The 24,001-nt window shown below is 43.2% G+C and overlaps 1 protein-coding gene across 1 annotated transcript in view; it reads left to right on the forward strand.

The window, feature by feature from the left end:
• SND1 (staphylococcal nuclease and tudor domain containing 1) overlaps positions 1–24,001 on the forward strand; it is a 410,316-nt gene that overhangs the window by 149,095 nt on the left and 237,220 nt on the right. Inside the window, exon 11 of the mRNA XM_002712078.5 lies at positions 6,710–6,799. Within this exon, the coding sequence (XP_002712124.1) occupies positions 6,710–6,799 (90 nt within the window). The remainder of the gene's footprint in view (positions 1–6,709; positions 6,800–24,001) is intronic.

The following is a 24,001-nucleotide window of genomic DNA, read 5'->3' on the forward strand; positions in this document are numbered from 1 at the left end:
AAAGAGCTTCTGGGTTCTTTTTTCAGATTTGACTTTATCCCCTAGTTATTTCAGATCCCTCCCTCTCCCGTCCACCACCTGCACTCCTGGGCCTGCCCTCAACCCCATTTCTTTCTCCTACTCTGTTTTTCTCCTCTTACCTTTCCCATATAAGTAACCATTATCTTTTTTTTTTCATTTCTGTGCATTTTTTATTTTTCTGCTTGCATAGCTCTTTAAATTGTTTGTGTCTGTTTTTAGTCTGTATTTGGGGGTTTTAATATCATTCTCGGCCGGCGCCGTGGCTCAATAGGCTAATCCTCCGCCTTGCGGCGCCAGCACACCGGGTTCTAGTCCCGGTCAGGGCACCGGATTCTGTCCCAGTTGCCCCTCTTCCAGGCCAGCTCTCTGCTGTGGCCTGGGAGTGCAGTGGAGGATGGCCCAAGTGCTTGGGCCCTGCACCCCATGGGAGACCAGGAGAAGCACCTGGCTCCTGGCTTCGGATCAGTGCGGTGTGCTGGCCGCAGCGGCCATTGGAGGGTGAACCAACGGCAAAGGAAGACCTTTCTCCCTGTCTCTCTCACTGTCCACTCTGTCAAAAAAAAAATATATATATATATATATATATATATATAAATATATCATTCTCCAACTTTTTCTGTTCAATTTTTTTTTCCAAATTTGTTCATTGTTGTGACTTGCTGTAATTTTGCCTTACTGCTGTGGATTCCATTGTTTAACAATACCATACACTGTGCTAACATGGACATTGTTACAGTTGGCTTGCATAGGACAATTGTCTAGGTTTATACCTTTTTTTTCCATTAAAATTATTTATTTATTTGAAAGGCTGACTCTCTCCCTCCCTCTCCCTCTCTCTCTCTCTCTCTCTCTCTCTCTCTCTCTCTCACACACACACACACACACACACACACACACATCTTCCATCTGCTGGTTCACTACCCAAATGGCCGCAACAACCATGTTTAACACAATGTCCCTGACCAATCAGCTGGATCCAAATTCACTTTCCTTCTGGTATGGGCAGGCAGATAAAATTAAATTAATTGATTCATGAGCTGAAAAACCACACTGCTGGCACCCCCTGCGCGGTCTCATGTCCAGACCTGATCTTACCTGCATATTCCCACTACATAACCACTGCCCCTTGGAAGTGAATAAGTGTGTGGAGTGCCAGCGCCTGCCCCTTGTTTACCCCCACGCCTCCTGGCATGGGCGGCTTTTTGACCGCTTCTCATGCCTGCTCTCCTTCCTGCCTGTGCTCTCTCTCTGGTCTACTCCCTGGAGAAGCCTGGCATGCAACTCCAGGCTTAAATTTCTAAACCTCTTCTCCCTTAATTTATAAAGTCCCCCCTTTCCCATATATTTCTCTCCCTCTCTAAATAAATGCTATAACTGAACCATGTTGTCTGTTTCATTTACAAATAGTCAATATTTAGAATTCTTATCTAAATTGACAAGAATCCTCAAGATATTGATATGAAAATAATTAATAATTTTAAAATAAATGTAAAAAATTTCACTGCCATGTCTTCCAGATCAGAGTACTGTGAAAGGTAGTTTCCTTTTACAGTTAGAGTGCTTGAGGACTCCCTCATACTCCTTTTCAGTCTCTGGAGTTTACACCCTGACACCTACATGCTAACAACTTCCACATGCATCGTTCAGATCAGTTCCAAACTCCATACATGTATATCTGACTTCCTTTTTAAAAAAAAAAATATTTATTTGAAAGGCAGAGTGACGTACGCGCACACACACACACACACACATCTCTGCTTGGCTACCTGACAGCTGAAGGTTGGCCTTCTAGGCGCCTGACTTCTTGGTAGTGCCCCACCCCATTGTCTGCTCTTCTTGTGCCTTTTCCCATCTTATTGTCTTTCTGTTGCCTCAGATAAAAATCCTTGGAGTCATCTTCGATTCCTCTTCTTTTACACTTCACGTGCCCTCTAGTATATACTTTCAAAATATTCTAACCACTTCTTACCTCCCTCACTGCTGCCACTTTGACATAACCTGCCACCATTTCCTTCCCACATTATCATGGTTCAGCTTCCATGGCCCACCCTTTTTTTCTTGTTACTATGTCTTGTGTTCTCAACCTAAAGGTCAAAGTAATTCTTTCAACTGTGAAGTCAGATCTGTGCCTTCATCTCTTACCACGTACCCTCCTGCATTCTGCGCTAACCAATGGCATCTTTGCTATTGATTGAACCCAGCAGGCATGCTCCTAATTTGCATTGACTGTTCTCTTTGCCTTTTTGCAGATGACTGGACAATCCCATACCTCTAGTGTCTTTGCTCTGACCTTTCCCTGTGTTTATGAAGTCCTTTTAAAACATTTTAGATGTGTTAACCTAACAATATTTCTGTCCTTTCCTAAAATTTGTTTCTATTCAGCTTTACAAAATCCTGCATTATCTCAAGACCATTAAGTTTTATGGCTCTAGTTTTTAAACTTAGCTTAAGGAAAATTAAGCCTAAACAGGGGTTAAGAATCCTGACTTGATTGGAGGTCCCTTTCATGCCCTACAAATGACCATTGGTCCCCACCCCCACCCCCATTTTTGGCAAATAGCCGAACATACCTTTGTGCCAACCTGCCAGGTGTGTTTTCCCATGCTGGATGTGGGTGTTGGGTCTCCCTTTGGTGAGTGCAGATGATTGCTGCTATCTCTTCCGTTGCTAATGTGAATCACTGCAGGGCCCACATGCAACGTCATTTCTGAGGATGAACAGTGATTACAGCACGTATTGGTTTGTATATTACCCACCCACCAGATAGAGGAAGCATTCTTTTCTGTTTTTATTTTGGAAAAAAAAATTTTTCCATGTAAATTAGAATCTAGACATTCTCTTTTTGCAGGCAAGATTCAGCTAAAGTCCTGTTTCTCGGAATTCATCCCATTCCTCAATTGCCTCTTAGAGGTTTCAAAGGCTTTTATGTACCTGGTAATTTGGAAGAATTGCTTTTATTTTGTGGTTTCTTAGGGACTTCTAATATCTCTCTTGTAAGATGTTTGCAGATGTCAATAGCTCCTGGCTCTGAAAGGTTAGAGTAGCAAGATCATTCTGTTCTAACTTGTGATATCTCTTTTTCTGCTTTTGCAAGTAATTCTTCCCTCAGTCCATGAGAGGCATATAATCAGATTCTTTGCTTGCCCTGTTTTGTATTGGGGTGGTTTTAGGTATATCATTTATTCTGCATCTTTCTTTTGAGGATATTTTGGCTAGCCCAGTCCATTAAAGTGTTTTAAAATGAAATTCTTGTTAGACAACCATTTTCACACATTAGGTGTCCCTCATTCCCTGATCTGCATTTGAATGCTTGTTTGAACCATATTTCTTTCCTTCCATTTGATTTGGGGGTTCGGGTCAAATGGCATTCCATTATGCCTGTGTGGAATTTCAGAATATGAGTGTTAAGTACGAAAGTTCAGGTTCCCTAACAAATTTTAAGACTATTTATGGGAAATGCAGGGTTTTTTTTTTCCAGCTTATTTTTAAAATGTTCACTTATGCTTTTGTAATCATACAACTACCTTTTGTAAATAGATTTTCTTTTGCTGTTTGGTGAATGTGAACACATTGGCACTTCTTTATTCCTGAGGGCTTTTTCTGATAACCATTGATTTTGTCTGTATTAAAAATCCTGTTCAATACTGGCATCTGACATCTCCTGCCTATCCAGTATTCATTCAAATTGTGTCATTGGATATCATCACCAACTCTAGTTTGGGACTTGTATGTTAAACTTGAATACTATTTAAATCTCTTTATATTGTGACCCATTATTTTCGCTTGGCTTCCAGTTTGTATCCATAATCCTGTACATTTCTCCCTTGGGTTACCTAGCATTTCCCTATACCAGGCAAGTCTCACACATCGTATTTTCCTTATTTCCTACATGGAAGTTCTGGATATTATTTTGTTCCTTTAACGATTCTCATGTTTAATGTTTGTATCTTAAACCAAACTTGGCCACCTAATTTTTTTCTGTGCAGAGTATGTGTGTGTCAGTGGAGATGGGTGGAATTGGTTTTTGTGTTCCCCTATGAAAGAATTCAGGTGTGAGACAGAGTAGTAAGCAAGGCAGTAAGGTTTATTGGGGTAGGGCATCCATCAGAGTGGATGGACACCTCTCTACTCATTGCTTATCAGACTGGGCAGCCCAACTGTCACGGGGCAGAGGGGCCAACCCTAAGGTGTGTGTCTTGGGGAAGGATATAAAGGCTACTTAACCAGTTTGGTGCTGAGAGAGGATTCTCCGGGGTAGCTTTCCTTGGGAGTAAGGCTGAGGACACCTGTGAAATGGGTATAGGTGAGACTTTCTAAAATTGTGAAATACTGGGCTGCTTCCAAGGTGAGCTTCTGCAGATGCTTGGTTTTCCTCAGGCCCCTTTCACACATGAGCTAATTTCTGCCTTCTAACCTAACATATGGGTTCCTGTACCTCATCTGGGAGAAGGAGGTGTCTTCCCTTCCAACGAGAGCTCTGGAAGAATGAAGTAGAAGACAGGTCAGTAATGAGTGTCAAGCTCCAATTTCCTTGTAGCAGAAAGAACTATATGCATTCTGCTACATGAATTTCTTGGTCATACAGTGAATTTAAACGTTTATGTGAAGTTAGCACTGAGACTTAGCTAGAAATGTCTATTCTTGAGTCCTTGAAGTTCTGTTGAAATTAGGATGAGTTTAAAATGGGGTCATTAAAATTACACATATGATTGAGTATAGAGAGAATTTAGAAGTACCTTGTTCTTGTCACATTCATGGTGTTACCAGTTCAGCTGACCATGACCGTGAAGGATAGGGATGGGAATCCCTGGTCTATGTTGAACTTAGGAGGTAGTCCATTATTTCCCTCTTTCTTTCTGTAGATTTTTCTATTACTGTTTGGATCTTGGAGATTCCCAAATCTGTATAGTGCTATTATCCTAGCACACCTGATCTTTACACCTCATACTTTGTTTCTTTTGTAGCCACTTAGTCCAACTATAATTGTTGAGTCTGTATTGAAGGCAGGTACTTCACTGTGTTCCAGGAAGTTATCAAAAAACAGATGGATAGGGTCTTTTCTTGGAAATCAGAGGCTGTTGTGGGAGTAATCATGCATGCACAGACAATATCTTATTCTGAAAAACACATTTTCCGTTCCTGCACACTGCCAAAAAGGCAAATATCTTTTGACTACATACAGTGTTCCTTGTAGCTTAGTACTGGACTCCTGTGCTTTGATCCTGTCCATCCTCAACATTGTTTGTTCCTGTTAATCCATTCCTTATATTGATTCCTATCTCTCTCAGGTTTGCATCCATTCCTGTTTGTGTCGCCGTCATTGAGTTGTTTCTCTCTCACAGTCTCAAAATTACTTCATTTAGACAAGCCATGTTTTTGGATAGAGTCAGGTCCGTGAGATCAGGAAGTAACTGTATGTGAACGTGCATATCATATTATTCCTTCTTACTTTTACTGCTTTTTCTATCCCTCCCACCCCCAACTCTTATTATTTTCTTCCCACTTCATGCCGATCCTCAAACTCACTTTAAGTCCTGCCTTGTTGTGAAATGTTTCCTGATTGCTTCTTTCTTTCCACTTCCCTGAATTCCTAAAGCATGTAGTCCCTAGTCTATAGCACATAATTTAGCTCTTGGGAAAATTTTGTGGTATTGCTATGAGGAACCTTCAAATGTTCATCGAAAATGTATATTATGAAAAATCTATGTATGAATTTCAAAATTCTTTGTATCAAAATAAATGTATCTTTGGCTTGATTAATTAAATTTATTTGGAGGGTAGAGACCCAGACTGAGAGATAGAGAGATTTTCCACTTGCTGATTCACTCGCAAATGCCCAAAATAGCTGGGACTGGGCTAGACCGAAGCCAGGAGCCAGTAACTCCATCTAAGTGACCCATGGCTGGCAGAGACCCAACCATTTGGACCATCATCTGCTGCCTTCCAAGGCATATTAGTGGGAAAATGGATCAGAAGCAGAGAAGCTGAGACTCAAACCAGAACTTTTACATGGAGTGTGGAAGTCCAAAATGGCAGCGTATCCCACTATACCACAATGCCTGCTCCCACAGTATTTTATTTTTTTGAAAGGCAAGGAGTGAGACACACACACACACATGCGCGCGCACACACACACACAGAGAAGGAGGGAAGAGATTGAACTTCACTCTCCAAATGCCTGCCCTATTTTTGAAATTTTTGTAGTAGCTTTTTTTTTTGAGCTCTGAATATTTTTTCTGTTACTGTAGTAGACTTAAAAATTTTTGATTCCAGAATTAAACATCCCATTAGAGAATGTTTGTATGGAGCTTACTGTTGGTTGGTGCCCACTGTAGGTATTTGGAGTAATAGAATTAGGTTTATGGTGTATCTGTAAATAGTTGAATGATCCTAGTTCTTACTGAGCTTCTTGTATGTTACTGTTTGCCTAGCTCTTTTCCTTTTTATGACCATTTTGTCCCATTTTGGGTAACCATAAACATTCCATTGCTTATTGTTAGCCTGCCATGGCATGCTAGGGGGGTAGAAGTCTATTTCTAATCAATTATTTCAAGCAAGTATTTATTAGTTGTTTATTCTGATTATTATTTCAAATAATATTATTTCAAACAAAACATTCCAGTGTTTTGTGCCTCTGTGTTCATTTTTTCTTTTTCATTCCTGATGTATTATTTTATTTTGTTTTTAGGATAAAAACAAGAAACTACGTCCTCTGTATGATATTCCTTATATGTTTGAGGCCCGGGAATTTCTTCGAAAAAAGCTTATTGGGAAGAAGGTAAGTCATGAAAGAAACATACTTGGGAGTAGTTGGACTTCACCCTAATCCTTTGGAGGCTATTATTCTAAACCAGGCCCTTTGCCAGCAAATGACAACTCCTCCACCAAGTCAAGTGGAATCACTTTGATATGAAGAGAGGTGTGTCTGTGTGTCAGGAGTGGTGCCCCTTGGGAGAAGTTTAAAATTGGGGCCCTGACCACAGTTTGATTGCCAATCCTCTCACGGCAAATTCCAGGCTCAATTCCAGTTTCAATAATTGCATATTGCCCCGAGCTCCATTCACTTGGCTGTCTTGTTCTCTCAAGCCACCTTTATTAAATGGCTGCTGCTATGGGATTAACTGGTGAGGAGTGTTTGCTGCTTTTTAAAAATTTCCCTCCCTTGGAGTGTAGGTTGGATATCAAGGTGGGGAAGGTGGGCCTTCTGGGATTGGAGCGTGCTCACTGGAGTGCTTTGTGGTGTGAATGCTCCATCTACTTCTGCCTTGTAAAACTTCCTGTGGCCTCCATGGCAGGAGTTGTGGGAGCCTTTTCTGAGGAAGGGGTGCAGGCTTTCTGGTAGTTCCTGTGCAGATCTTTGTGGTGCAGCACACTGACCTTGGAGTCAGTGCAGTAGCTCTGGAGTGTATTTCTTGGTGTTCTTTGTTAGAGCGTACCCTTCTATGATCAGTGACAGAATTTGCCATTCCTGGAAGCTGATTGTGAGCCTTGAAGCATTACCTTGGTTTCCCTGACATCACTACACTAAAAGTTCTGGGTAGTTCTTTGTCTCATGGATGAACAACAAAAAGAACAGCAAAAGTATGGGATCATTCCTGTGCTGGTGTTTGAGGGAAGGGCTGTGTGCGATTCACCGTTTGCTTACTTTGTTTCAGTTGGTATTCTGGGAGAAATACTATATTTTGGGTCAACTTTTATTGTATCTTGACTAAAGTATAGGCATTCTATCTTTTTGTTCGTTTTGCCTGGCCTTAAAAGAATTAAAGCCATATTAGCATTCTTTACCTAAGCTATTGATATTCTGACAGGTTTGATAAGGCTCTGGCCTTTGAACTGATGGCAAAATAGTGTATCATAAATATAACAGTTACCAATGTTATTATGTACCATAGTCACTAGGATGATGAATTGTAGCAAGAGATTTTGAAGTCAGAGATAAGATTAAATTGCTAATTTTGAAGTAGAAAAACCAAACTGGATTCCCTGAAATGACTATTAAATCTCCTCAGGTTCCTTCAGAGAATAGGCTCGTTTGTCATTCTATAAAACTTGACAGGAAGCTGTATTCATTCATGAAGTGTTGAGCGAATGATGGCTCTAAGTCTCTTTCACTTTGTAGATCTCCTGTTATCTGATCTGATGTCTAACATCTCTATTTCAGCAAGTTGATATGACGTCACTCATTTATTGGCTCATAAACAACTGCATATATATAGGCAATTGAAAAGTTCCCTTCCGAATGTGAATTTCTGCTGAAATCCATCCAAAATGACATTGAAAGGAGTGACAGTACGTGTTTGATTCATGTGCAGCCAGTAGAGTAGATTTTGGCCTCCACTTGCTTTCCCTGGATATTGCCCGCTCCTGATTCTGCTTTGTCCCTGGAACATAGATCAGAGCGCATGGCGGCAGCTGCTGAATTGTCCAGGATGGTTAGTCCAAGGGTCTGCTCTCAAAGACTCCCGTGCTGGGCCATTGTGAGTCCTCTATCACAGCACAAAAGGGCTGACTTCAAGTGTCAGATATGGTGCCCATTCTTGAGTAATTAGGTTCCTTCTGGATGGGAGAAGCCTGGATCATTGGTTCTTTTTGTGCCCAGGTTTTGTCCCCTACGGTGACATTGTATAAATGATGAATACTGCATCTCTGTGTAGGGGGCAGGATGCAGCTCAGCTCTGCTGGGCTGGAACATTCCTGATGCGAACTGCTTTTCCTGACTCACCACCTGAAACCACTTGCCTGTCATTTGAGACAGTGAAACACCCCTGCGCACTGGCGTCTGGGAGTAGGCAGGGCAGTTTCTGCCTCAGGGGGGTGGCTAGCACATCATTGCACATTTCTGCCAATTCCCTTCAGTCCTCTGCAGCTGTTCAGCATGGCTCCTGGTGATGCGGAGCCACCGTGAGGGAATGTGTGTGCCTATGTGCCTGTGCGCATGAAGGCTGATTAGGGCAGGAAAGGGGTGGAGGGAAAAATCTTCCCGCCTGCCGGAGCGTCTGTAACATGACAGTTGTGCAGTGTCTAGAATGTAGAGATGTAGCACTGGAGGTAAGCTGCAGAGCTCCGCTGATGGATTTGGTGGCCTCCGCCCTGGTAAAGGGTCTCCCTGTGTTCTCACTGTGCAGGTTTAATTCTGGATAAGTGCCTTGATTACAGTGATCACAATGCTGTTGGATCCTAGCTTTTTTTCATTTGTGGCTCGGGCATCTGATTTCCATCCTTCACTGTGGAGCTGTGTCATGGGAATCCAGGATGCTAGAAACGCTTCATGGCTGCTCACTACTGTGTTTGCACACAGTCCAGCATAGCTCATTTCAGGGTTTATTTCTGGCTTTGAGATCAGGAGGAGTGATTCAGTGTGTATGTAATTTGACTGCCTTTGTAAACCACACTACTTATGTGATTCCTGTGCTGCTCCTCCGATGTCCCTGCCTTTTCAACCCAAGGCCCAGATGTGGTGTCATCTGAGGTGTGACATCAGTGATGACAGCTCCTGTTAGTTTCACATTGAAGGAGTGGTAGAAGAGTATATGTTTGTCCTTCAAGTGCCTGGACCACCACACGTCCTGGTGGTGGGGGTGCCCTCCCCAACCCACTTAATATCTAGCATATTTTCTCTTTTGATATTTTCACTACAGAACATCCGTGGGAGTTGTGCATTGTATCCAATCTGTGTTTACTTCAACATGATTTTCAATCTTCCAGTAAGATTGCCTTGGTGGTGATTGAGTAAGAAGGTGTGATTTCTGCTTTCCTAAAAGAATCAGGGCTACATATCGCTTTTATTAGCAACTCTTTCCATTTGTACATATATATATACACATATGTATACATACACATATACACGTATACATACACACATATGCACATACACCTTAATGCTTAGAGAGTAACCCATGAATAGCAATAGTTCATGTGGCCTAGTCATTTTGCTTACATTAGAATAGGGTAATAATTGGGCTCTTCCTTGGGATTTCCTCCCAACCATCACATACAAAATCTAAAGTCAAATCTCAATATTTTTAATCCATTGAATACAGCATTTACAAGTGACATATGAATCATTCCTATAACTCATGTCCTCTAATTACAGAATTTCTATTGCCTTGGTAACCATTGTGTTCAGAGTTGCAACTTGCTGTTTGGTCTGTGAAGTATCTTGATTCTTTTTTTGGCACTTAAAACTGGGCTTTTTTTTTTTTTTTTTTTTCTTTCCAAATAAACACAGACAGTGAAGTTATGGAACTATACGTCATTGACCTAGAGTTGTTTCACACCCAGATTTTTTTAGGCTTGTTGGTGTGCTTTTTTCATTATCTTGTATTTCTGGAGGTGTGTTCTTGGGCTTTGAGGCTAGGAGTCACCTGCCTTGTGCCTGACTTCCATAGAGAGCAAGTCTAAAACAGGCTCCGTGACCTGTTGCAGTCAGGCAGTTTCTTCCAGTGTCCTGCGAGTCACCCCCTTATTTGCTGCTGTCAAAGCCACCTCTTGCACCATCTTAGGGTACTTGTTCACCAAGTCTTGCTGTATAGACAGTTTTCCCTCATATACCTACACGTGTTTTGATCCAGCACCCATATGGCTTACAGAATTCATAGATGCTTGTGTTCCTTAATAACATGGCATGGTATTTCCACAGGGCTTGTGCACATCCCTCTGATTGCCTGTCTCTCCCCATCAGATGTTTTCAGTTCCTGGGTGTTGAGTTGAGTGACGCTCCCCACGTGGAAACCGCGTGCTGGTGTATGTCTCAATGCGCCCTTCTCTCTCCCTGCTCTCTGCTGCCTTCCTGCTTGGTTGTCTGCAGGCACTTGTTCCCACCGGAGTCCTTTCTCCACATGCCTGCAGGCCTTTCACATTGTGCTCCTTGTTTGCCCCAAAGCCTCACTTCCATTGCTCCTGTGGCCCAGAAGGTCTTGTATAATGTGTTAGGCTTGCTGCCTAGGTAAATCCACCTCCCTTTTCCTTTCTTTTCCTGCTCACCACCCTCTGAGCTTCTGTGGGGTTCTGGGATGCCTTGTCTTCCCTCTCACTTAGGACTCTTGTGCTTGGAATTTCTTCAGCTTGGAATGGCCTCTTACCACCCTCGTATTCCTTCTTTCCTAAGATCACTGGAAGTTGTTCCTTCAGATCCTCGACATTTTCCTTCCATTAATTTATCCTGGATTGTTTTTTCACAGTGATAATGTGTTCAGTGGGTTGTGTGTAAAGTGGGGTGTCTTTGGTTAGCTTGAGCTGTGAATGCAGATTCTGGCCTCTGTTTTGCTCTCCAGTGCCCCCTGATGGTGCTGAGGCTCTTGGTACTCTTCCATTGAGTCCCTAACTCAGGAGCCTTGAGGCTGTAGAAACGCTTGTGTATCCAACCAGGAACATACACAGGGGGCTGACCAGAGGACTCATTAGATTTGTCAAGGGTTAGCCATGTATGCAAGAGTCAGACAAAGATTGCTGCATTTTTTCAGAAATCTCAACCCCGTTAGGAAATGGCTAGCATTGTGTGTAATGAGTCCTCCTTCTTGCTCAGTGTGTTTCCCTGAGATATGTGAACAACCTGACTTACTGTTTGTAACCATGTTTCTATGAGGTAAAATATTCTAAATGTCTAAATTGACTGTCAGCGATATGGTCCTTTGTATGAGTTTCTTCCCATTCAAATTAGTAGACAGACTATTCTTTTAAGCTCCTGTTGGTAATGCCCCTTTGATCCTGACGGATGGGGTGCCATTTATTGAGTCCTGTCTTTGTTGTAAGCCTTGAGCTCTCATGTTCTCACTTTTATTCTACTTGTTCGCTATGGAAGGTGTAGAAAGGATTTGTTTTACAGTTGAAGAAACTGAAGCCCATAGACATTGAGTACATTATGCTGATGCCTCTGCTGTGATTGCTGTGCTGGACTATGGGCTGTCAAGGAAGGTGTGCTTCCTGGTGGTGTGCACTTACGGATGGATCAGAGTGTGGCACTGCTCTCGCTAGTGTCCGGTCCTCTCTCTACATAGCACTTGCTTTCCGTGCTAGAAGTTGACTCTTCAGCTGCCTTGTCCGAGTCTCCTGCTATCAGGAGGTGGTGATGGCGCTGTACATCAGCCTGGGGAGCGCTTCCCGCCCTCTAGACATTATCTCATTAGTCTTTGAGACGTCCCTGTGAGGTGTGTTTCATCAAATTGTTCTTCGGAGAAACCAGTGTCAGATTACATGTGCTTCTTCTAGTTCCACTGACAGTGAGAGCAAAGGCAGCCTTCCTGAGCCAGCGCTGGAGCCGGACTTCCCTCTCACTGCAGTCTCTTGGCACAGGTGTGACTCAGGGGAGTGTTGCAGACAAAGGAAGGGGCCGTATTACTTTTTCACCTGTGCCAGGGCCAGGGCAATGTTGGGCATTGTGGGTGCTTGTTCTCTGTGAAAGGACAGGGGACCTGGGGTGGTGTTCCTGCCGGAGTTACTCAAGGGCAAAGCTCCCCTGAAGAGGAGTCCACCCTCTGATTGGCCGTTGAACAGGGTGTCCTTTTCCTTAAAAACACAAGGAGGGGCTGGTGTTGTGGGTTTAGTGATGCCTGAGGCGTTGGCATCCCATATTGAGTGCAGGTTTGAGTCCCTGCTACTCTGCTTCCAAAACGATAGCCCAGGTACATGTGGGAGAGCAGGGTGAAGTTTCTGGCTTCTGGCTGCAGCCTGCCTGAGACCTGACTGTTGTGTGGCCATATGGGGAGTGAAATAAATAAGTAAAAGTGTGTTTTGTGTGTGTGTGTGTGTGTTTTTTTTAAGCCCACATGTAGAGCCTCTTTCTGTTGCTGTGTTACCTAATCAGCTATACAAAGCTGGCATTCTGAGGATTCTTGCTCTTAATTACCTCTGAATTTTAGCTGGAGTTTTATAAACATTTCTTTTGTCACCTCCACATTTTCCACTTCATATTAATTTGATTCATTCATACTGTGGAAAAGTCCTTTACATTAATGATCAAAACAGGCCCTGAGGTTGTGAATGCATTGTGATTTAAATTGACAGGTTTATATGAGGTTGCTTGTCCTTGCCTTCTCAGAGCCAGCTGTTACCATCAGCATGGCTATAAATTTTTTTGAACAAATAACTGAAGATGTTCATGAAATTGGGGGATGTTTTGCATGACACAGAATTTTCTGTCCATAGTCCTTCCTAGTCAGATGTGATGTTGTGTCTGTGGGTGTGGATGACCTTTACCCTTAGGGTTTGGGGAATGATCCTGTCTTTTACCCCTTGAGCCATTGGCTCTCTTGTCTGGTGAAAGGTGATTAACAGAAATGACTGTGGAGTGCCTGTTTCTGGAAACTCGACAAGGTAGCTTTTCTTGCTGCCACTTGGATTTTTTTTTTAAATCTGCAGATTGTGAAAAACACCTCTGTGCTTTGGGGGCCATCAGGGTGTTGAGCTAAACATGCAGCTCTTTATGGAAGTGTGTTATTTGTATGATGTATACCATAATATCCTCTTCAGAAAGTTAAATGAATAAACTAGAATTTTCAACTGCGTTCCTAGAAGTTCTTCTATAAGTCCCCCTGTGGGAAATGATTTATTAGCTACCAGAATCTTCAAGTTTCTCCTATTTCTGGATAGTTCCCTTGTATTACGTTGCTTATTTTTAAAAGACTTTCCTCCATGGACTCCCAAGTTGGTTATAGATATCTGTTGAAAGTTCGTACGTTCGTAACATGATTTGTGGTCAGCTTGTCTTAAGCCACCCACTGCTGATCTCACCAGCTGCATTTCTGAAATGTCCTTGGAACTGGAAGTTTCCATGTGTATACTCTGCAAACTGAATTTTTATTTTAGGGGGAGATTTGTGCTGAATCAGCTCAGCTGTGTTTGGGGGTAGGGAGAGGACAAGCTTACCCCCCCCCCCCACTTTAAAAATAACCCTTATGTGCCAAAAACCCTATAAAATTTGCTGAGTTGCAAATCTTCCAAGTTCTATACCTCTTGGTTTATAGAGAATAGATTCTTCTGAGCTTGGGTTCAAAGAAAGTGTTCATAATATCTTATGTTGGGGACTGGCGCTGTGGGGCAGTGGGTTAAAGCTACGGCCTGCAGTACCAGCATCTCATATGGGCACTGGTTCAAGTCCCTGCTGCTCCACTTCCAATCCAGCTGCCTGCTAATGCACCTGGGAAAGCAGTAGAGGATGGCCCACGTCCTTGGGCCCTGCACCCACATGGGAGATCTGGAAGAAGCTTCTGGCTCCTTAGCTTCAGGTTGGCACAGGTCTGGCTTTTGTAGCCATTTGGAGAGTGAACCAGCAGCTGGGAGATCTCTCTCCCTCTCTCTCTCTACCTCTCTCTGTAACTCTGTATTTCATATGAATAAAATAAATCTTTTTTAAAAAATCTTATGAAGAAAAAGAGTACAGAGAAAAACTGACTTGCAGATGTGTATGTTTGAGAAGAATACCTGATTTCTTACTGTGTTTTCTCAACAGTTTGATCTGCCTATAAGGGATAATATAAATAACTTTTCCTATGAGAAAGCTTATTTCAGAAATTATTTGAGAGCATCAATCTTCTGGTATTTCTTTCTCTGTGGCTTCTTTTTATGTTATGCTCAGTAAAGTTAGACTAACAGTTCACATTGCTTGAGTATGTATTTCCCAATTGCATGAATAATTTGTGCATGTGTGGGAATGTAGCCTGCATGAGTATGCATTGATTTTAAGGTTAAGGTTCTGTTGCCTCCATGGCTGGATGACAGAAGTGATATTTTAAAGTTACATCTTCATAATTGGGGTCCTGAAGTTATATGTTAATAATACAGACTACTTGCAGTGTGTGTACTCTGTGCTTTTTGCTCTCATCTTAAACAAGTTCTTGTATTGATACAGAACAACTTGCATTACACTGCTCGTGTGGTTCTCTTTTTCCCTGGCAAATTTTCAGTTCCTCTTAAAATGCCATAGTTCTGTCTAGTATCACTGATTTATATAATCTTTCCTAAAGTTTTCATGGTTTGTGGAGTGGGTTGAAGAGTCTCCTCCAAAAATCCCCATCCATCCAGACCTTTAGAATATATCCTGATTGGGAAGAATCTTTGCAAATGTAACGAAGTCATATGGGTCTAGATGGGTACGATGACTGGTGTTCTCCTAAGATGTTGGTAGTTCACAGAGGAGAGAAGGCCATGTGACAATGGAGGTAGAGATTGGAGTGGTTGAGTGACAATCAAGGAATGCCAGTGATTGCTAGGATGCCCCAGAAGCAAGGAAGAATGCTTGCCCAGGGCCTTCAGAGGGGTCATGAGCCTGTGTACACCTTGCTCTTTGACTTAAAGGCTCTGATTTTTGGCCAAAGAGTTTGTGGTTCTTTGTTACGGCAGCCCTAGGAAGAGTGGGGAGCAGTGGAGCTGCTTCTGGTATCTGGCCACTTACCTTTGGTTTTTAGGTTTGCGTTTCGCTAACGTACTTTGTTTCTTTTGCCACGGTAATCTGTGGGGTACGTTTCGATCATGTCAGCGTATTTCACCTCTGATCCCTGCCTTCCTTCCTCTATCTGTGTTTATTCTTTCTGTAATGACCCTTTCTGAGGGGTGAGGCCATCCTGCAGACCAGTTTACAGTTGATAGGCTTGAGCCCGTGTCCCATTTTCTTAGTAGGTTCACTCTCAGAGGTTTTCCCATTTCTCTTGGAAGGGTGAGTGCTGATGTCCAATTTAAAAGGCTACCCTGCCCCATAGCATCCTCATCACAGCACCTTTCCCACTTCTGCTCTGATAATTAACAGCATTTGGAAACATGACATAGCTTGGAAAAAATCATCCCTGCCAGGGGCTCTTGATGAGCTATGCTCATTGCATTCAATGTTGATGAATAGAACATTAAGAGTCATCACAACCCCCATGCTCTGGAGGACTAGCTGGCACAGTGTGCCTTTTCAGAGTAAGCATTGTGTGGAGCTGTGAAGGGTTTTCCTTCTGAACTTGAATCCCAAGTTTTGTCTTCTATCTGGCCTTTTTGAGCTAGGTCCCCCCAACCCCAGCTTTGCCTTCTCACCCCTTCTGTCTTTAAGAAGTGGACTGGACTGAGCTGTATTGGGCTAATGAGTGTAGTTAGTCCTGTGAAAATAGGGGTCAATTGTTAGCCTGATTTGGGGCTTAGTTGTGAGGCTCTGATCATGCCTCGTCACTTAATAGATTAAGACAGCCTGTCTGTGACAAGAAAGAAGAAATGAATTTGTTTGTATTATTCATTCAATAGCTATTTGTTGAGCAATTACTCTATGCCAATCCTTGGCCTAAGCATTTGAGAAAGACCCTTACAAATATTTATTTATTTTAGAAAAGGCCCAAGTAGTTGTTGGGCACCCTTTTTGGAGGAAGAATAAAGATGAATAAAGTACCACCTGTGTCTCAAATCGTTCACAGTCCAGCGGCCGTAAGATGACATCATAATGTTTGCAACTGAGTAAGAATAGGTGTGAATAAATGGTAACGTAGGCAGCTTTGGATGTCTATTAATACATGCTGCACAGGTCATGGCTGTCTTTCACAGATAGAAGTCTCCCTGCTGGGTGAATGTATGCACTTGGCCTCAGCCTCTGGCTATACTGCTCTTTCTTACTACTGCATATTTCTGCGGTGATCTTCTTTTCTTTGCATGCAAATCTCTGTTTCCAGCTGCTTACCACATTCTGCCCAAAATAAAGTTTATTGCTTCCATAGGACTTTTTCCCTATCTAAAAACCACCTATGTGTATAATTTCCTATGTGTACAATGCTGATATGTCACTAACTCTGGTAAAACCTGGTTCCCTCCAGAAAAGAATCTCTCTAAATGAGCATAAAAGCAATGGAAAGGCAGCTATAGTCATACAAAACCTTAATTTCAAAGGAGAATCTTATTTCCATTTCCAGCTTAATCTTCCTACTCTACCCTCCATACAATATTTCACAATGAAATTTTCACATATTCCCTAGACATGTTGAGCCTTTTCACAGTTTCTTGCCTTCACACTTGCTTTCTTGCCAGGGATCTTTGCCCTGTCTGTATTGCTTGCTCCCTGCCTAAAGTCAGGTGCTCTCTGCCTTTTGATACATTTGTGCTCATTTCTGTAGCAGTAGTTCTTGGCTCTGACCTTCATCCCCACCACTAATCATCTGGGAGCCTGATGCTGGGAACCATGTCAAGGAAACCTGAGGCGTAGCACTTACTGTCTCACTGAAATAGGACGTACATCACACATTTGTAGAAATAGTCAATTTAAAAGATGAGTTAATTTTGGTGTAAAAACAATATTTTGGCACAAAAGAATTCTTTTTCATAATACATGCAAAATGTGTATTCTGAAAAATTATGCATGGATTTCAACATTGGTTTGCACTTTTTTTTTTAAAGATTTATTTATTAATTTGAAAGAGTTACAGAGACAGAGAGACAGGGGAGAGAAAGATCCTCCAATCACTGGTTCCTTTCCCAGTTCCCTGACTGTAACAGCCAGCCTGGCTGAAGCCAGGAGCCAGGAGCTTCGTCCTGGTCTCCCATGTGGGTGGCAGGGGCCCAAATACTTCGACCATCTTCAGCTGCCTTTCCCAGGCTATCAGCAGGCAGCTGGAATGGAAGTGGAGCAGCTGGAACCCAAACCGGTACCCATATGGGATGCCAGCGTTGTAGTGGGCAGCTTTACCTACTTTGCCAGAAAGAACACCAGCCCCTGTTTACAACTTTTTAAAAGTACGATCGTATAAACCAAGGCCTTAAAATTAGGTAGAATAAATACGGTTTCCTACTTGTGCTCTCAAATTATTAGCTGATTATTCCATCTATTTGGCAGCATGCTTGTTGACTAATGCAGTTTGGCTGATGTTTGAAGTCTTCCAGAGACAGCCCAGCAGCCACTCTTTATTGCCGATTAGAACTATTTCTGTGTCTTGTCTTCATTAGTGAGAATGTTTAGCATTTGTAATTTGTTCTCCTTAAGAATGACAGAGGGCTTTACTCAACTAGTAGGCAATAAGTTGATATTTTTTGCTTCCATTCCTCATTATTATCTTGAAACTCCTAAGTGACAGAATTTGATGGATCCTGACTGTGCCACTGGTCTGTCCTTGCCACACTCCCAGTTGGGTGCTCACAATGTCCCACCACCTCCTTGTCGCCCACGTGGATTTGGAAGTCAGTGAGTCGGTGACTAGCTCCATTTGCCACTTTTTGCCTGTCCAGGTGCTGCTGAAGCCAGCTCTGCAAAGCAGTGTATTGAGGATGGGATAGCCTGTTCCAGCACCTGGCTTACCCACCATGTCCCTGTTAGCACTGTCTCTAGACCTCAATACCAGCAAGAAAAGGAAGGCCAGAGGAAAGAGGTGACTGTGCCATTGGTCAGAACGAGGTTTGGTGTAGAAGAGTGTGTTGCGGCCGGTGCAGCGGCTCACTAGGCTAATCCCCCGCCTGCGGCGCTGGCACCCCAGGTTCTAGTCCCAGTTGGGATGCCGGATTCTGTCCCAGTTGCTCCTCTTCCATTCCAGCTCTCTGCTGTGGCCCGGGAAGGCAGTGGAGGATGGCCCAAATGCTTGGGCCCTGCACCCGCATGGGAGACCAGGAGGAAGCGCCTGACTCCTGGCTTCTGATCAGCACAGCGCACCGGCTGGAGCGGCCATTTGTGGGGTGAACCAACAGAAGGAAGACCGTTCTCTCTGTCTCTCTCACTCTGCCTGTCAAAAAAAAAAAAAAAAAAAAAAAGAGTGTGTTGCGTAGAAGCCCAGGTCTGGGGAAGCTCCATAGTTTTCCGGTGGAGTGTCAGGGACCGAGAGAAAATCTGCTGTGCCTGCTTTGTGTGTTCAAGGTGCCTTTTTTCGTGCGTTTGCAAGATGGGCGGAGTTTTTTTCCCAGCTGTTTGACTACTCGGGTTTCAGTGGCGTGGGAAGGAAATCTAAGCCACTACATGAAGAACGCATTTTGGGCAGGCCTGAAACAGAAGCTGTCACCCCGAATGCAAACCTGCGGCCTTGTCCATAATTTGTCAGGCTACATTAAAATGAAGACGTAGGACATTTCTGTGACCTCCGAGGCCTGACGGCAGAAAGCTAAAGATTGTGTTTGTTGTAAAATGTGTTTCCTCCAGTGTTCCTTATTTCCCTAATTTGTGAAATATCTTACAAAAGGGTACTGAAAGGCTCAACTAGTCGTCTAGGTTTCTCTGCTCAGACTCTGATGTGACAACATTGACTTGCAAGTCGTTTTCCTAATAGTCACTCTCAGGAGGGCCACCTTACATTGTCAGGCCAATTTCCAGGGTCAGATATTGGCCTCTGCTCCCCCTCCACCCCCAGCATGGTGTGTTGGAGTCCTGGGCCCCAAATGCATCCAGCCGTTAGCCGCCACCCGCAGTTTTGTTTTGACCCTTTAGTGCACCCATCTCTGAAGGGGGAAGGGATTGGCAGTTTCCATAGATCTGCTCATGAACCTTGTTGGGAGGATTTGCTGCTGCTTTTCGCATTGATTTGCCAACCTGATTCCTCTGTAGTTGGGAATGTTTAACCTTTTTGTTACCAAAGATTCATTTGATTTTTAAATATCAGTAAGTGTGAATGCCTCAGGTAGCATTTACTCCCTTAGTCGTATGATGCCTGCATGATTCCTACTATGAACACTGAGAATCCGTGGCCCGGCTGTGGAAGGTGCTGCTTTTTTTTTTTTTTTTTTTTGACAGGCAGAGTGGACAGTGAGAGAGAGAGACAGAGAGAGAAAGGTCTTCCTTTTGCCGTTGGTTCACCCTCCAATGGCCGCTGCTGCAGCCGGCGCACCGCGCTGATCGATGGCAGGAGCCAGGTACTTATCCTGGTCTCCCATGGGGTACAGAGCCCAAGCACTTGGGCCATCCTCCTCTGCACTCCCTGGCCACAGCAGAGGGCTGGCCTGGAAGAGGGGCAACCGGGACAGAATCCGGTGCCCCGACCGGGACTAGAACCCGGTGTGCCGGCGCCGCAAGGTGGAGGATTAGCCTATTGAGCCACGGCGCCGGCTGGTGCTGCTTATTCTAAGGAGCAACGTTATCTTCTACCCTCCTTCCCCGCCCCTGGAAGCTGGGAGACCGAATTCATCCCCCTCTGCTTCTGAGTATGTTACGGCTAATGGTCAAAGCATGTCTCCTTGAAATGATTCCATTCAGGATTATAGTCCCAGGTTACTGTTGGGACAGGGCCCTTTTTGCTCCTTCTGTGGGGTCTGAGGCTATCAAAGGTTTTCTCCTCTTTGAGGGCTACGTTTGTTTCCCTCTATCGTTTGTCAGTTCACAAAATTTTGAAAAAAAAAAAAAAAAAAAAAAAAGACTTTAGGAATCAAAATCCGTCCGCACAGTTGATGCCTTCATGTTGGCCAGGTGCTTTTTCCCATTTTCCTCTAGTTGGTCTCGTTGTCAGTGGTGGCGTTTGCTTGCTGCTAGCGCTATGGAAGAAAAGCAGCATGCAGTTTGAACTCCGCAGCATGGGAGAGTTTTTGAAGATGAAAAAAAAAGATGACTCTCATTGCTGCTCTCTTCATATTTCTGGTTAGGTGGTAATCATGGCTTTCCAAGGGGACAATGAGAATAAAATCCCTAAGCCTCGATAGATTTATTCTGTCTCCTGTTCAGACTTCTCCTGCTTTCTGTCTGGCTAACCTCTGTCTTGTTTCCTCCCTCTTTGTTCATTCTTTTTCCTCCTCTTTTCCCTGCGCCGGCCATTTCCATCCCCTTCTTCAAAGGTTCTCAGGCCTTCAGTCTGAACAGCATGAAAATGCTGGGCTCGTCATGGCGTTCATTTCCCAAGACTCGCACGCCATCTGCTTTTACGTCTGATGTGGCTGTTGAGTGGGTCTCCGGAACCTTTCTGGACTAAAGAAGAAAAAGTGCTGAGCTAAATGCCACGCTTCTTCCCATCAGCATGGACCTAAGTTCAGGACCATAGCTGACAGCAGTAGCTTCTCTGTGAGTAAGGTTTTCTTAGTGTGGTCTGCGGCAGTGGTGGGGACCCTTTTGTCTGTCAAGGGCCATTTAGATAGTTATAACGGGATTTGTGGGCCATACAAAATCATCAACTTAGAAATTAGCCTGCTATCAGTTTATTGAATTTCGAGTCCCACCTGTGGTTGTCTTAGCAGGGCCAGCCCGAATGATTTCACAGGCCAGATGTTCCCCATCCATGCTCTATGGTCTCGCTTTTTCCTGGTGCTTGGAGCTTCCTGGATGAACACTTAGAATTTTCCAGTCTAAGTAATGTTATGATTCATTTAAAACTCTGTCTGCTTCAACTGTCATTTCTTGCTGTTTATGGAAAGGGGGAAACTTGTTCAGAGAAGTGTCAGTCATCTCTAATCCATTCTGCACAGGATTTTAGTTGATGGGCAAGGGCCAGGTAAGTTTATCCTTGCTGTGTGATCTGCGTTGTTTCAGTTCCATTCAGCACCAAGCACAAGTGGCATCAAGCATATGTTTTGTGCACCTGCTCTTTGATCTTGTATCAGCCTATGATAAGTAACTATTTTTTTTTAAAAAAGATTTATTCATTCATTTGAAAGGTAGAGTTACAGAGAGGCCGAGAGAGAGCGAGATATTCCATCTGCTGGTTCACTCCTCAGATGGCCTCAATGGCTGGAGATGGGCCGATCTGAAGCCAGGAGCCAGGATCCTCCTATGGGTCTCCCACCTGGGTACAGGGGCCCACGGAGTTGAACCGTCTTCTACTGCAGAGAGCTGGATAGGAAGTGGAGCAGCTGGGACTTGAACTGGCACCCATATGGGATGCTAGCACTGCAGACGGTGGCTTTACCCGCTACGCCACAGCACCGGCCCCTGATGAGTAACTATTGTGATGACCTGGTGATACTTCAGACTTGATGGGAACTGTATTTTCCTTGCGTGAGCCAGCATCCTGTAATTCACATTTGGCCTTCATGGCTTCTTCCTGACTCCATATCATCACCTTAGTACTCAAGCTCAGGGCTTCAAGGTTGGACAACGGTGCAGGATTGACTGTTTTTTCCGGTTCCTTGTTTCTTCCTTTCCTTGCTATGTTGGGTCCCTCCCCTCCCCCCATGGAATGATTTCTATGAACAGGCAAAGATAACTTTTCTTTACAGAACTTCTTTTTAAACAAGGAAGACATAATTTTAAAAACGTTTTTGTTTTATATAACATAGCTTGTTCTTTACATTTTAAAAATAGCTGTGGAAAGGATGTGAAGAAAAAAATAGATGGGTAGAAAAGTACATAAGTGGATAAAGCAGTGATTCTGTTAAAATTTTCTCCCAAAGATTTTCAAAGTCAAATCCAGAAAGCAAATGGATTTGGTTGTTTTATTGGCTGAAGCAGACATTTCGAACTCACTTTGGCAGGAAAGTGAATATGTAAACATGAAGGTATTTTTTTGGGGGGGTGGGAACAAATTGTTGTATACAGTAAGCATATATTTAAATCATTTTATATGTCTTTTATCTCTTAATTGGTTTTAATTTACTTGGAAACCAGTAACATTTTTTCAGGTGTTTTCTTGGTGTCACATTTGTTTTTTATTTCAGTTATTAATTTGAGTGGACAGAGAATTCACTTGTTTGAGAAGCAAATGGTCAGAAAAAGTAAACAAGTGCAGACCCCTTCCTGCCCTAGTCCCACTCTGTTCCAGTGATCTCCCCAGAAGCCACCAGTACCATGTTTCCCTGTGAACCTTGTGGAGTGAGGCCTGTGCAGGCGGATGTGTTTTCTCGCGACTGCTGGTGTCATAAATGCATTCTCTTTGCGTTTGTGTTTTATTTCTGTGTACCTAGAATATCTGAAGTGTTAACATGTTTGAGCTGCACAATTTAGAGAAAGCTTATAATTTCCCTACAAATTTCAGCCGAGACTTCTCTAAGGCCATAATTTTCATACTGGAAAATGCAATTATGAATTCTACTAATACTGGTGGTAGAGTCCATTTTGTTCTTGTTTATGACACTGTTGTTTATTTTTGCTGTTTCATTAAGAATAACATTTACAGCACACTTTATCAATCACAAAAGCATCACTTGTTTATTTTTTAAAAATAACTTTTGTAAGCAAGAGGAATGAATACTTGAAAAAGGAAAACTGGCAATCAGGGATGGCATCTGTTAAACCATGAACAAGTGTCGTTCCCTTCTTTTTCTTCTGGATTTGGGTGTTTGCATAATTTTTAACTTAGCTGGCAATCACATGCTGTTATTTTGTAACTTTCAGTATGATGTTTTCCCTGTCATTAAATAGCCTTCTTCATAAGTTTTCTTATCATTTAGTAGTGATTGAATGTTGAATCAATATCCTGTTATTGGCTATTTATAGTGGTTTAGTGTATGGGCTTTGAATCTCTGGGGCAGCATTACCTAGCTCAGGCCTGTCATGAGCATTAAATGAGGTAATATATGTTAAGGACTTAGTGCAATGCTTGGCACATCGTAAAAGCTCAATCGATAACAGCAAATTCCTGAGTCAGAGCTTGGGAGAAGTAAGAACAGGGAGCAGTATCTAATGTGACAAATAAAACCAACTAGTTCTGTTTTGTATCCTGATAGGCAAAGGGCAGAGGCAGGAATGGAAAGTGACTTCTTGGGAGGGGGAAGATGGCCATCATTTGCTGCTTTGAAAACCGATCCACCCGGGTGACAGTCCATGGTAGCTCCTTTTCCTCCTTTAGAAACCCTTTTAGATCTCCACGTGCTCCGTGGCCACACTAGAATCTCCTGAATCCCTGAGGAAGCACGAATATGATCTAGAAGGGAGAGAGAACTCTGAGCGTCTCGCTTCCTTGTTTTGAGTTTCTTTACTTATTTTCTATAGCCAGAGTTCGCAGGACATCTTAGAAGAATTTACTAATATCCTGTAGCAGTTTTTGTACCTCGGGTTTTCTGAAACTCTCAGACTTGAATCCCCTTCCCATGACTCCCCTGCTCAGCCACCTGTAAGCAGGTAAACCATCATTCACCCAATTTTGAAAAGAAGCAAAGGTGTAAAACCACAACACATGATGTGTTACCCACTTAG

This window comes from Oryctolagus cuniculus, chromosome 3 (assembly GCF_964237555.1).
Source record: "Oryctolagus cuniculus chromosome 3, mOryCun1.1, whole genome shotgun sequence".
Classification (NCBI taxonomy): domain Eukaryota; kingdom Metazoa; phylum Chordata; class Mammalia; order Lagomorpha; family Leporidae; genus Oryctolagus; species Oryctolagus cuniculus.